The sequence below is a fragment of the Ichthyophthirius multifiliis genome (assembly GCF_000220395.1).
Source record: "Ichthyophthirius multifiliis unplaced genomic scaffold scaff_1120509251009, whole genome shotgun sequence".
Classification (NCBI taxonomy): domain Eukaryota; phylum Ciliophora; class Oligohymenophorea; order Hymenostomatida; genus Ichthyophthirius; species Ichthyophthirius multifiliis.
In genome coordinates, this window is record NW_004086288.1 from 25,561 (window position 1) to 37,481 (window position 11,921).

At 16.2% G+C, this 11,921-nt stretch overlaps 4 protein-coding genes across 4 annotated transcripts, besides 18 other annotated features; 3 read left to right on the forward strand and 1 right to left on the reverse strand. All coding sequences in view use genetic code 6, as the record gives it.

Annotated features, from left to right (window-relative positions):
- Positions 1 to 148: 148 nt before the first annotated feature.
- On the forward strand, positions 149 to 3,821 carry IMG5_128300 (IQ calmodulin-binding motif family protein, putative; the record flags this gene model as incomplete). Its single annotated transcript, XM_004032137.1, has 5 exons — positions 149 to 899; positions 962 to 1,411; positions 1,467 to 1,618; positions 1,732 to 2,467; positions 2,770 to 3,821. Exons 1-5 carry the CDS (start codon positions 338 to 340, stop codon positions 3,819 to 3,821), a joined length of 2,952 nt encoding a protein of 983 aa, XP_004032185.1. The 5' UTR covers positions 149 to 337.
- Positions 1,620 to 1,688: a microsatellite.
- Positions 1,654 to 1,687: a microsatellite.
- Positions 1,823 to 1,862: a microsatellite.
- Positions 2,118 to 2,165: a microsatellite.
- Positions 2,488 to 2,573: a microsatellite.
- Positions 2,488 to 2,575: a microsatellite.
- Positions 2,497 to 2,605: a microsatellite.
- Positions 2,497 to 2,609: a microsatellite.
- A 72-nt stretch (positions 3,822 to 3,893) lies between the features above and the next one.
- Positions 3,894 to 3,934: a microsatellite.
- Positions 3,935 to 4,138: 204 nt separating this feature from the next.
- On the forward strand, positions 4,139 to 5,665 carry IMG5_128310 (major facilitator superfamily protein, putative; the record flags this gene model as incomplete). Its single annotated transcript, XM_004032138.1, has 2 exons — positions 4,139 to 5,270; positions 5,319 to 5,665. The coding sequence occupies 2 exons, from the start codon at positions 4,139 to 4,141 to the stop codon at positions 5,663 to 5,665; spliced, it is 1,479 nt and encodes a 492-aa protein (XP_004032186.1).
- Positions 5,654 to 5,696: a microsatellite.
- Positions 5,697 to 6,737: 1,041 nt separating this feature from the next.
- IMG5_128320 (hypothetical protein) lies at positions 6,738 to 7,145 on the forward strand (the record flags this gene model as incomplete). Its single annotated transcript, XM_004032139.1, has 1 exon — positions 6,738 to 7,145. The coding sequence occupies one exon, from the start codon at positions 6,738 to 6,740 to the stop codon at positions 7,143 to 7,145; it is 408 nt and encodes a 135-aa protein (XP_004032187.1).
- Positions 7,146 to 8,393: 1,248 nt separating this feature from the next.
- Positions 8,394 to 8,464: a microsatellite.
- Positions 8,465 to 8,840: 376 nt separating this feature from the next.
- Positions 8,841 to 8,874: a microsatellite.
- A 112-nt stretch (positions 8,875 to 8,986) lies between these two features.
- Positions 8,987 to 9,032: a microsatellite.
- Positions 9,033 to 9,766: 734 nt separating this feature from the next.
- Positions 9,767 to 9,808: a microsatellite.
- Positions 9,773 to 9,825: a microsatellite.
- Positions 9,785 to 9,845: a microsatellite.
- A 185-nt stretch (positions 9,846 to 10,030) lies between these two features.
- Positions 10,031 to 10,065: a microsatellite.
- A 572-nt stretch (positions 10,066 to 10,637) lies between these two features.
- IMG5_128330 (protein kinase domain protein) lies at positions 10,638 to 11,616 on the reverse strand (the record flags this gene model as incomplete). Its single annotated transcript, XM_004032140.1, has 2 exons — positions 10,638 to 11,149; positions 11,200 to 11,616. The coding sequence occupies 2 exons, from the start codon at positions 11,614 to 11,616 to the stop codon at positions 10,736 to 10,738; spliced, it is 831 nt and encodes a 276-aa protein (XP_004032188.1). The 3' UTR covers positions 10,638 to 10,735.
- A 191-nt stretch (positions 11,617 to 11,807) lies between these two features.
- Positions 11,808 to 11,857: a microsatellite.
- Positions 11,858 to 11,921: the final 64 nt, after the last annotated feature.

An 11,921-nucleotide genomic window follows, 5' to 3' on the forward strand; every position in this document is an offset into this window, starting at 1 on the left:
CATTTTTCTTTTTTATCATTAACAATTAAAAAAAAAAAAAAAATTAATAACAAAAAATATATAAATAATGATTAAATATAAAAGCATGAAAACATATGAAAGGTTAAAAAAATATAACCATCTAACCCTTAAATAGAATTATCAACAGTATAAGAAATCGACGATAAACTATAAGAATACTGTAGCAAATACAGAGAATAATTACAAGAAGAAACCCAAAAAGATTTTTTTTAACAATAAGTATAAAATTCACCTTTAAGATTTACAGAAAAGAAGAGAACTTTAATATTATTAAATAAAAGCGAGAAAAAAGAAAACTGTTTTTAAAATTTAATTGATGACAAGTTTAAATAATAATTATAAAATAATATAAAAAACGAATGCTCAGTAGTAAAAATGTTCGGAAATGCTTTAATAGCGACAGTATTTTAATCTCTAATAATAAAAACAGTTGAAAAATTATATAATATATAAATTAATACCGATAATGATGCTTCAATTTCATCTAAGTTAAATTAAAGTATTTTTTAAATTTATAAAAAAAAAAAATAGTGTTTTGAAAGCTTTTGATATTCAATTATTAATTTTATCTTCATTTAAAACTTAAGCAGAGAAAAATCAATATGTATAAAGTTGTATGGAAAAAACAATAAATAATTTAATAAACAATTTTAGAGAAAGATTAGAATTAAAAGAAAGAAAATAATATGAACAAGAAAAAAAAGAAAATAGTAAAAGTCATCAAAAATAAAAAGATGATTATTTTCCATGGCTAAAAGTTAAAACAAAATATGAAAGTTTAAGAAAAAGATTAAATGCTATTGTTATTGAAAAACTTAATGATGTCAATAAAAAAAATATTTTTAATAATTTAATTTATTTAAAAAATAAAATATTTAGTATGAAAATTTAATATTAGTATTATAAAAACTAAAAGAAAGATAAGATTTGAAAAAATTAGGAAAAAAGACTTAGGCGACTCATGTAAAGTTTTAAATGAAAAATGCTCCTTTAAAATCAACAAAAGATATTTTTTAAAATATGAGTACTTATGGTAATCCTCGAACTTAATAATTTTTATCCAGATTAGGCTTATCAAATAACTAAAACGATAAAGTGAATGATGGAAGATTATCTTATTAAGTTAAAGATTCGAATGGATTTTAGTAAATTTAGAAAAAATAACAAGAATCATAATTTTTTCCTGATAATAATAAAAAATAAAATGAATAAAATACAGGAGGAAAAGAGAATTTTTGGGATAATAAAAAAGAAAAATAATTCAAATAATATAGATTAGATAAAAAATAATTATATTATAATGAAGTTAATTCTTCATCATGGAATGATGTTGGATTTCTTCCATTTGTTTAAAGATATATTATAAATATGAAAAAATAAATGCAAAGAGGTATTTTTAAAAAATATAAATAAATATATAAATAAGATTAAAAATAAAAAACAAGATCATCTTTTAAATAAATACGCTGAAGGAGAAAATTTAACAATAGAAGAACTAAAACTACTAGCAAATACAAGTGAATTACTAAATTCTTGTATTGATAAAAAATTTATGTAAAATGCAGTTGATATAATTGACGAGGATGTTATATCAAATGTAAAATATTTATAAAATATATATATAAAAAAAAAATATAAATATATTATATATATATATATATATATAATCTTGTGTTTATTTATATATTTCATTTTTTTTTCTATATATAGTTGGAATTAGGTTTAGCCGAAGATATACTAAAGAATTATGAAGAAATTTAAATATTAGTTAAAGAAAGCAGATAATAATTTATAGCTAATTAATTAAAATAAAATTATATAAAATTTAAATAATATGATATTGCAAAAGCAAAATAATATGAAAAAAATGAATATATGAAAGTTCATATGAAGAATTACAAAATGTTGGCATAAATATGTTATAAAATGGAAAAAGAAGGTAAATTTAAAGAATAATTACCTGTAAATATAAAAGGATTTGATAAATTAGTAAATTTTATTGAAGGTAAAATAACATAAGAAGAATTAATAAAAGACATAAAATAAATTAATTTTTATGCCGATGAAATTGAAGATAAAGATTAAATAGAAAAGCATAAATAATTACAAAAAGTTAAATAATAATAAAATTTTAATAATTACATTAATAATATATCTTAACCTAAAAATTAATCATCTAGAAATTTTAAATAAGATTATATAAGGCATGTATACCATCCACCTTCAAAAATTTTCAAAACTTAAGAAGAAAGAAATTTTCAAGAACATACAGCAGAAGAATAAATAAAATACTCACAATTAGATACAGTTAAAAATAAAGTAAATAAAAATCAATAGGAAAAATATAAACTGAATCTAAAATCAAGTAAAGTGCTAAGAAATAATTCAAATTTTAAAAGATTTTACTCAGGAGGACCATCTAAACATGCAAAAGAATAACATTAATGTGTAAAATAATAAAAATAAATATATGTATATATATATATATAAATATATATTTTTTATTTATATTTTTATATATTTATATATTTATATATTTATATATTATATATTTTATTTTTTTACAATATTTATATATTTATATTTTAAAATTTAAATAACTTTTAACTCTTTTAAAAGAATTTTATAGATGGTTAAGAAATAAAAATATCTTAAAATGATTTAAAATATATAATTCTTATATAAAAAAAATAAGAAGATATCGTGAACAAAAGAAATTAAAAGAAATTCTCGATATAAAGTAAAAAGATAAAATTAATGATTATAAAGCAAAAATAGAATAAATCAGAAACATTAGTAAATAAAATATAAAAATTTAAGTTCTTTAAGACAAAAAAAACATTGAAATTATTAGTTTAGACGATAATTAAAAGCCTATAAATTAAATTTCTACTTAAACAAACATTAATTTTAATACTTTAGAAACTCGTTAAAGTATTAGAAAAGATTCCATATAATAATTTAGGCCTAAAACTGCTTTAAATATTTGCAGTTCTATTAAAGAAGATTAATAATTTTAATTTTTAAATACTTTCTAAAATCCTTATAGTACTACTTTAACTACTTTTTGTCCTGAGTTATCTTCCGATTTAAGCCATTATTAATTTAAGAGAACTGTTGAATAATTAAATGAAAAACACATAAAAAAACAATTGAGAAATGTTAAACTTATTGATGCTGCTAAATAGAATTTACTTTGGAAAGTTAATACTGATAGATTTGTTTTTTGTAAAAGAGATTTCTATTTTGCGGTTGATGAAAATGGGTGGACGGCTTTACATTGGGCTACCCATCATCAAAATATAGATTTTATTTAATGGCTAATTGATTAAGGGTCTGATCCTAATTAGCCTGATTAAAAAGGAGATACACCAGTTCATTTAGCTTTTAAAGGAAACAAATTGGAAGTAATTTATAAAAAAAAATTAGATATTTTTTTTTAGTTTTTTTTTTTATTTAAAAGATTATTAAAATTATTATTAATGGAGGGGGAAATTTAAATAATTTTAATTATAAAGGGTAGACTCCACTTGTTTTTGCTAGTTAAAATATGCTAAATTTACTAAGTTTATAGGAGGGTAGAAGATTTAAAAATGAAAATTTTGTTGATAATAATTGTTTAATTAAATTTTTAACTTAATCTAAAATAGAGTAATAAAAATAATTATCTTATTCATAGAAATTAATAAGAGGCAAGTCTGCTTTATAATAAAGTTCATTATCCATTTAATCTGGAAATAATAATTGTTTTTCCAAATAATAAAGTTCTGTTCACGTTTGATTAAATTTTTTTTATTTGATATTTATTAAATTATTTATTATTATTTTTTATATTTGTTTTTTGATATATGCCTTTTATTTATTAACTTTTTTTTATAATTTTTTAAATTTCATTTATATATTTTTCATATTTTTGAAGATAATTTAATAGTTTTAATTTTAAAGAACAAAAAAAAAATACAATAAAAATATTGTAAAACAAACGAATTTTTTTTTTTTTTAAATAATTTCAATAAAAAAATCAAATAAAAATTTATATTATTTTTACATAATTTATTATAATGTATCTATATATTTTTAATATATTATTTTACTTTATATTTTCTTAAAAAAAGTTATGTATGATATAATTTTCATTTTATTTTTAAGCTAATTCATAATAAATGCAACAAATTCAATAATTGCTCCTTTTTTTCCTTAATATGCATTTTAATGGGGTTTATCTTAATTTAGTATTAGTTTAATATTTAGTATTCATCCTGTAGGAAATTTAATCTGTTATTTTTTATTAGGGAAATAAATATGTGATGAAAAATATTAAAAAATATCACAAATGGCAGGAATTTTTTTGAATATAATTGGCATTTTCTCCTTTGCTATTTTGAGTTTATTTTAAGACAAAGCATATATTTTTTCTATAAGTTTATTAGCAAAGTTTATTTTAGGGATAGTTAAAAATATATACATATTCAAAAAAATTAATATTTTTAATAAAAAAAAATTATAGGCATAAACCCTTTTTAATTTTCCATTTTATTCGTATATTCCTATATTGTATTAAACTGAATATAAATAAAAATTTTTGCATTTAGAGTTATTTTCAGGAATGGGTTTCCTTTTTGGACCTTTTTTAAGCGGATTTCTTATTTAAGCTTTTGGTTGGGTAATCCCATTTATTATATTTGGAATTATATGTATATTATTATTATTTACATTTTAAAAATAAATTCCTGATAGAATGATTTTAAAAATAAAATAAAATGAAAAAATTAAAAATTAAAATGAGATAAATAGTTAGTATTTATTTTATGATAAAATTTAAGATAACTATTAAATTTATAAATTAAAATATTCAAATAAAAATCTGATTACAGTTTATATTTTAATGATTATTCCTTGCTGTGGAATTATGTCATTAGAAGCTACATTTAGTCTATATATATAATAAAAATATTAAACAAATTATTTTTTTATGGGTATTATATTTAGTTTCGGAATGATTTTATATATAGTTTTTGTCCCTTTAATTAAGATTATTTATAATTATTCTTATTTAGTTATATTTATTGGAATATTTGTTACAGGCATATGCTTTTGTTTAATAGGGCCTTATTATTTTTTATTTTAAAATATATAATTAAATTACATTTGTGCTTCTTATATATTTCTATCTTTTTCTATTTTAATGATTTATTTTCCATCTTTATTACTAATAACTAATATAATAAATATTACCAATATAAATAATAGTTACTTGAATTAGTAAATTTTTTTAGAATGAATAAAAAATTATTCAGAATAATTTTTTATATTATTTTAAAAAAGTTATAATTATTACAATACACTTTATTGTTCAGGATAATTTATCGGACCTTTGCTTGGAGGTTTCATGACTGAGTTTTTAAGTTTTGAAACTTGCAATAGTATTTTTGGTATAACAGTATTATTTTGGGGAATTATTTTTTATTTTTAAAAAAATTAATACTAATTTGATTGTTAATATTATTGTGTGTATATTCAAGGAGTTAAAGATTTAATTATAACTCCAAACATTTAAAATTAATAGAAAAACTATAAAAAAAAATTAGTTTTAATTTGTTATTTGTAGAAAAAAATATTAACTATAAATGAAAATTAAAAATGATATAAATAATTAAAAATAAAATAAATAATTAGATAATTCATATTTATATGATAGTTAAGATGAATAAGAATATAGCTATGATTTTAATAAAGAATAAAAATTTGATAAAAATTTAAACGAAAGTTTACTGTCTAGTTCATTTGGATGAAAAAGAATTCTATTGAAAGTTTAAGATAAAAAAAAATAAATGAAAACAAATCATTGTAAAGTTAATTAAAATAAAAAAAATTTAATTTTAAAATATTATTTGTAAAAATTAAATAAAATTCATAAATTAATATATGAAATATTCTATTTATTTATAATATTATATATTTATATATACATAAAAATATATATTATTATATATTTTTTATATTTCTTTTTTTATTATCACAAATATTTTGAAATAAAAAATTAATAAAAATCATTTTAATATAATGCTAAATTTTTATTCCAAATATTTTTATTATGAATATTCATTATCTGCATATTAACTTTTTTAAATTTCTATTCTTTAAACTTAATTTGGTAAATAAATAATTAAACAACTAAATTTACATATTTTTTAAATTTAAATCAAAAATTTATTTTAAATATTAATAAAATAAGGTTCTAAAAATATATCAATACGTTAAAAGCTTACATAATTAGCAAGTTTTATATCTTTATTAATTCGTAAATAATAAAAAGAAGGTCTTCGTGCTAAATTTTTTTTTACTATTATTAAACGAAATTTTAGTTTTATTACGTTAATATAACATTATAAAAGTCCCATTATGGACATTAATAACATCTTTAGGATTATATATATGGACAATTCCAAAACTAAAAGTATATACTTTTCCTAAACCAAAAGGTAAATACCCTGTAGGATATATTCATGTAAAACAGTAAAATTAAATTGAATACGCTATATATTATCCTTGTTAATTCCATAAGCATAACAAAGATAGAAACTGGATAATATACAAAGATTATTGGATGAGAATGTATGATACTAACATGAAAGACAAGGAAAGACCTGGAAAAATCCCTCAATTTTTTTTTAAAATATAAAGTAATTACTTATATAAAATAAAAATGGGTGTCCATGACAATGCCTAAATAATAAAAGAAGAAAACCTTTATTACAGAAATATTTAGAATAAAGAAATAAAGATAAACCGATTTCCTTTAATAATAATAGCTCATGGATTAGCTGGCCATTGCAATATTCATACAACTTTCGCTAAGGAATTAGCAAGTAAAGGTTTTATAGTGTTCTGTCCTGAATATGAAGAAGAAATTAAAAATCCATACTTTGACAGACAACTTAATTGGGAATTTAGACATAATTAATTACAAAAAAGACTTTCTATAACAAAGTAAATGCTTGATATTATATATAATTAAAAAACTTATATTTGGTATTTCGGTTCAAAAATTAATATCGATTATAGTAAAGTTTCTATCATTGGGCATTCTTTTGGAGGAACGACTGCTCTATACACTACTATGAAAGATAATAGAGTTACAGGGCCTTGTATAGGATTAGATCCTTGTGTTTATATTTTTAATGATGATGATAATTCTATACCTTTTCCTAAGCCTTTGTTATGTATTAATTCCGAGGATTTCTACAAAAGACTTTATCCCTGGTTTGAAAATGATAAAAGGTTGTAAAGATTTTTCTAAAATGCATCTCATAAAAGCAAAAAAAAAAGTATAAATTGTTTTATAAAAGGAAGCTCTCATGCTAATTAAACTGATATCGCTATTATTATGGCAGGTGAGTTTGATCTTTATGGAATTACTTAAAAAGGATAATGTGCGAGAAAAATTATGTATTATAATATGGCTTTAATTGAAATGTTTTTAGAAAAATATCTTATTTTTGAAAAAGAAAATGAATATTTTGATAAAGATTAGTTTTTGGATGAATTTTTTAAGAATATGCCGGAGGAAGATATTAAAAATTATGTTATTGATAAATGATTTAGTTTTATTTAAATTATTTTTTTATAAGTGTGTTTGCATATTTTTTTATTTATTTTTTTAGAATAAAATATTCATTATAAAAAAATTTTAAATTTGATTTCTATTTAAAAGTTAATTTTTTTTTTTTTATTTAAATGCTTTTATGATAATTTTATTATTAATAATGTCAAAAAAAGTAACTCTTATTTCTTCTTTTAAAACTTATTAATAATTTTTAATTGGCGTGACTTTTTCTTTCCTTAAATTAAAAAAGGAATTTTTATTATTTTGATTCTACATAATTATATAGTAATTTAGGATTTAATTATAAATTAAATATCTAAGGGTTTTTATTTATTAAAGAAATATATATATATATATTGTTTAAATTAAAGAAATTTAATTTTAGTAAAATAGGTAATTTTTTATAATATAATATTATAACTTTTTTTATATTATTTATGTGAATTTTTGTATATGATATTAACTTATTTTTTTTTAAAAAAAAATTGAAATAAATAATAAAGAAAAAAGAAAACAATAAATTTTTATTGTTATAATATAATTATAATGTTTTTATAAATAATTTAATTATTTATAAAAATATTTATATAATAAATAATAAAAGAATTAAATTTGTAGAATGGAAAAATTAATATATTTATACTTAAAATAAAAAAAATAGATATTTTTAATTTTTTTTTTTTTGTAATTTTAAAAAATTATAGTATTATTAAGTTAAGTAAATAAATTAGTTTAAATCTATTTTCTTTAGATTAAAACATGTAAGTATTTTTTATTCTTTTATTCTTTATTCTTTATTCTTTTATTCTTTTATTCTTTTATTCTTTTATTCTTTTAAAAATAATAAATTATTTTTAAATATGATATTATTATTATTATTTTTAATTTATATTAAATAATATATTTCTAATACAATCTAATATAATTTTTTAATTTTAAAATATTATTAAATTATTTTTTGATATAAAAAATATATATTTAGTTAATTTAATGTCATGAAATTAATCACTTAAAGATTTTATTCCCTATAATATTAAGAATTAAAAATTCTTATTAATTTTTACTTTATAAATAAATAAAATTTGCTTTTTTATTTCAATCTTAAATTATATCTTATGTTTTTAATTTTAAGGAAAATATTTGCTCTATTTATTTTTATATTAAAAAACTAAATATAGATATAAATAAAATTAAATAAATAATATATTTAATCTAATAATTTTCTATAATAATATTTTTCTAAATAAATTATTAAAATTTATTTAAAATAAATATAATATTACTTAATGTGTTTCTTATTATTTTTTTAAAATGCCTAATCAACAAAAATAATGATTTTTTTTTTTGATTGTGTTTTTAATAAAATAAAATACAGAAAAATAAATATAATATAAAATAATTATAAAAACTTTATTTTTTATAAAAAACATCAAAAAACAATAAATATTTTTTTTATTGATTTTTAAGAATAATATTTATTATTTAATTATTATTTATCTTTTTCATTTAAATAATTATGATAAAACTTTAATAATTTTTCTTAAGTAATTCAATTAGAGCAAAAAATTTTTGATACGTAATTTATAATAAATATTAGAATTACAATTTCTTATAAGATAATAATATTTAATAAGAATTAATTATATATAATTTTTTGAATCATCTGAAAATATTAATGCCGGCTTTAAAATAAGCTACATCATTCTTAAAATAAAAAAAATCTCAATATTTTCCTATAGACAAGAAATTAAAAGCTCTTAATATATATATATATATATTCATTAGGATATTTCTGATGTTAAAATATTTGTAAGATTAATATATATCATTTATAACTTTTCTACTTTAAATGTATATAAATTTATTAAAAATTAAATACCTATTATTAAAATATAAATGTAATTGAATGTATTTTAATCATCTTATAAATATAAAATAATATTAAAAAATAAAATATATTATTTTTACATCAAATATCATTTGTATGATACTTTATTTGTAGTCTTATATTATATTAATTTTAATTTAATTTAATTATATCATTTTTTAAATCTAACATGTCTAAAACTTATAAAATAAAAATTTTTCTTGCAATTTTAATCAAATAATAATCAATTAATATATATTCTAAATAAATCTTATGACATATATATATGCATATATATATATAAATATATATATATTTATATATATATATAATTTTATATATTAAATTTATTAACGTATACATATATCATTTCATTTTATTTTATTTTTTTACAATATATTTTTTATTTTAAACTTTTTTAATTTTTACTATTGTATTTTAATGAATAAATTTCATTTTTTTTTATTTTTAATATTAAGTTATTATATATTATTATAATTTTTTTTATTTAATGTAAATATATATAATTTTTATTTTTATTAATATTTAATTATTAATATCTTTAATTATTTATTACTTACTTGTATTATTATTTTTTTATTTTAATATATATATATATCTTATATTAATTTTTTATTTGTTTATTTAAAGTTAATAATTTATCAACTATATTTTTAATAATTTAAAACATTTTTATAAATCTTATATATTTATTTTACTTATATTATATTAATGATATTTTCTTTTTTAATAGATTATTTACTTTTAATTTTTATTTTAGTTTAATTTTTTTTTATATTTTTATTCTTTTTTATTTTATATTATGGTATATTTTATTTTTTATTTTCTTATCATTAATTTATATTATATTCTATTTAAACTTTTACTAAATATTTTTTTTGTTTTTTATTTTATTTTATAATTCTTCTTTTTACTTTTTTATATCTTTAATTTAATATATATTATTTGTATATCTCATTCAATTTATTTAAATATTATTTTTACTTCTTCATTTTCTTCCATTTTAAAACAATGATTTTTTTTTTATCTAATTTCTTATAATTTTTAAATTTTATATTACTTTCTTTATATTATGCTTATATTTATATTTTATTTTCATTATATTTCTATATATTTATTATTAATATAAATTTGATATAAAAAAATATTAAAAATAATGAAAAAATTATTAATTATATATATTTTTTTTATAAATATTAAAATAAATATAAAATTTAAATTCATAGAATATTATTAATTTATTAACAAATTTCTAAATTAATAATTTCTTTCCCAAATTTTTTAAGCCATGATTATTATAAGCATTCTTTTATATTTATTCTTTCTTCTTATTTGGAATTTAAAAGCTTACTAACAAAAGCTTGACCTTCATTACTTATTTTCCTCTAAAAATAAAATTATCCTTTTAATATATTTTCAATAGTTCCATCTTAACTTTCTTTATAAAAAGGACTCACACCCTATAAAAGCATATAACTGAGAATACCAAAAGCCCAAATATCAACAGAGCAATTATAATCTTCTCCATTAACAATTTCTGGACTTAAGTAATCTAAAGTTCCACAAAAAGTATTTCTTGTTTCAAATATATCACATTTTCTACTATAACCAAAATCAATTAATTTTATTATACCCTATATTTTTATAATTAAAATTTTTAGAAAAAATAAAATAAATAAAAAACATCAAAAATCATTAAATTTTCTAATTTTAAATCTCTATGGAGAATATTTTATTTATGCAAATATAATAGAGCTTCAGCCACTTAGTTTAAATAAAAAGCGGCTTCATATTCTTATAAATATTTACTAGATTATTTATTAACATATTATTTTAACGATATTCCTTAACAATATTCTATTAATAAATAAAAATATTCTTAATCAGCTATATAGCCATATAGTTTTACAATATTAGGGTGATTTAATTACATATGAATTTTTATTTCTTAAATAAATTATTCTTCCATACCAATTTCTATAATTTCTTATTTTTTAACTCTTTTTATAGCAAAAATAAATCCTGTGACTTTATCTTTTGATAAAAAAACATCTGAATGTGCACCTTTGCCTAAACTTTTTATAATTTTAATGTTATTCATATCTAAAATAGTTCTTTGTTATTCAAAATTTTAACGATGTTCAATAATACTTTCTTCTGAATCTATAGAAAAATTGTTTTTATTGAAATTATCTATAATATTATTTTATACGATGTTTTATTAAATTTAAAATTTAATTTCATTCTCAGCTTTGATTTTTTGCAATACTGGATTTAAATTAGTTTTTATAATATTATTATTATTATTATTATTATTATTATTATTATTATTATTATTATTACTGAATATTTCTTTAATTTAATTAGTATAAAAGTTTGGTTATTTATTTTTAATTAAATTTACAT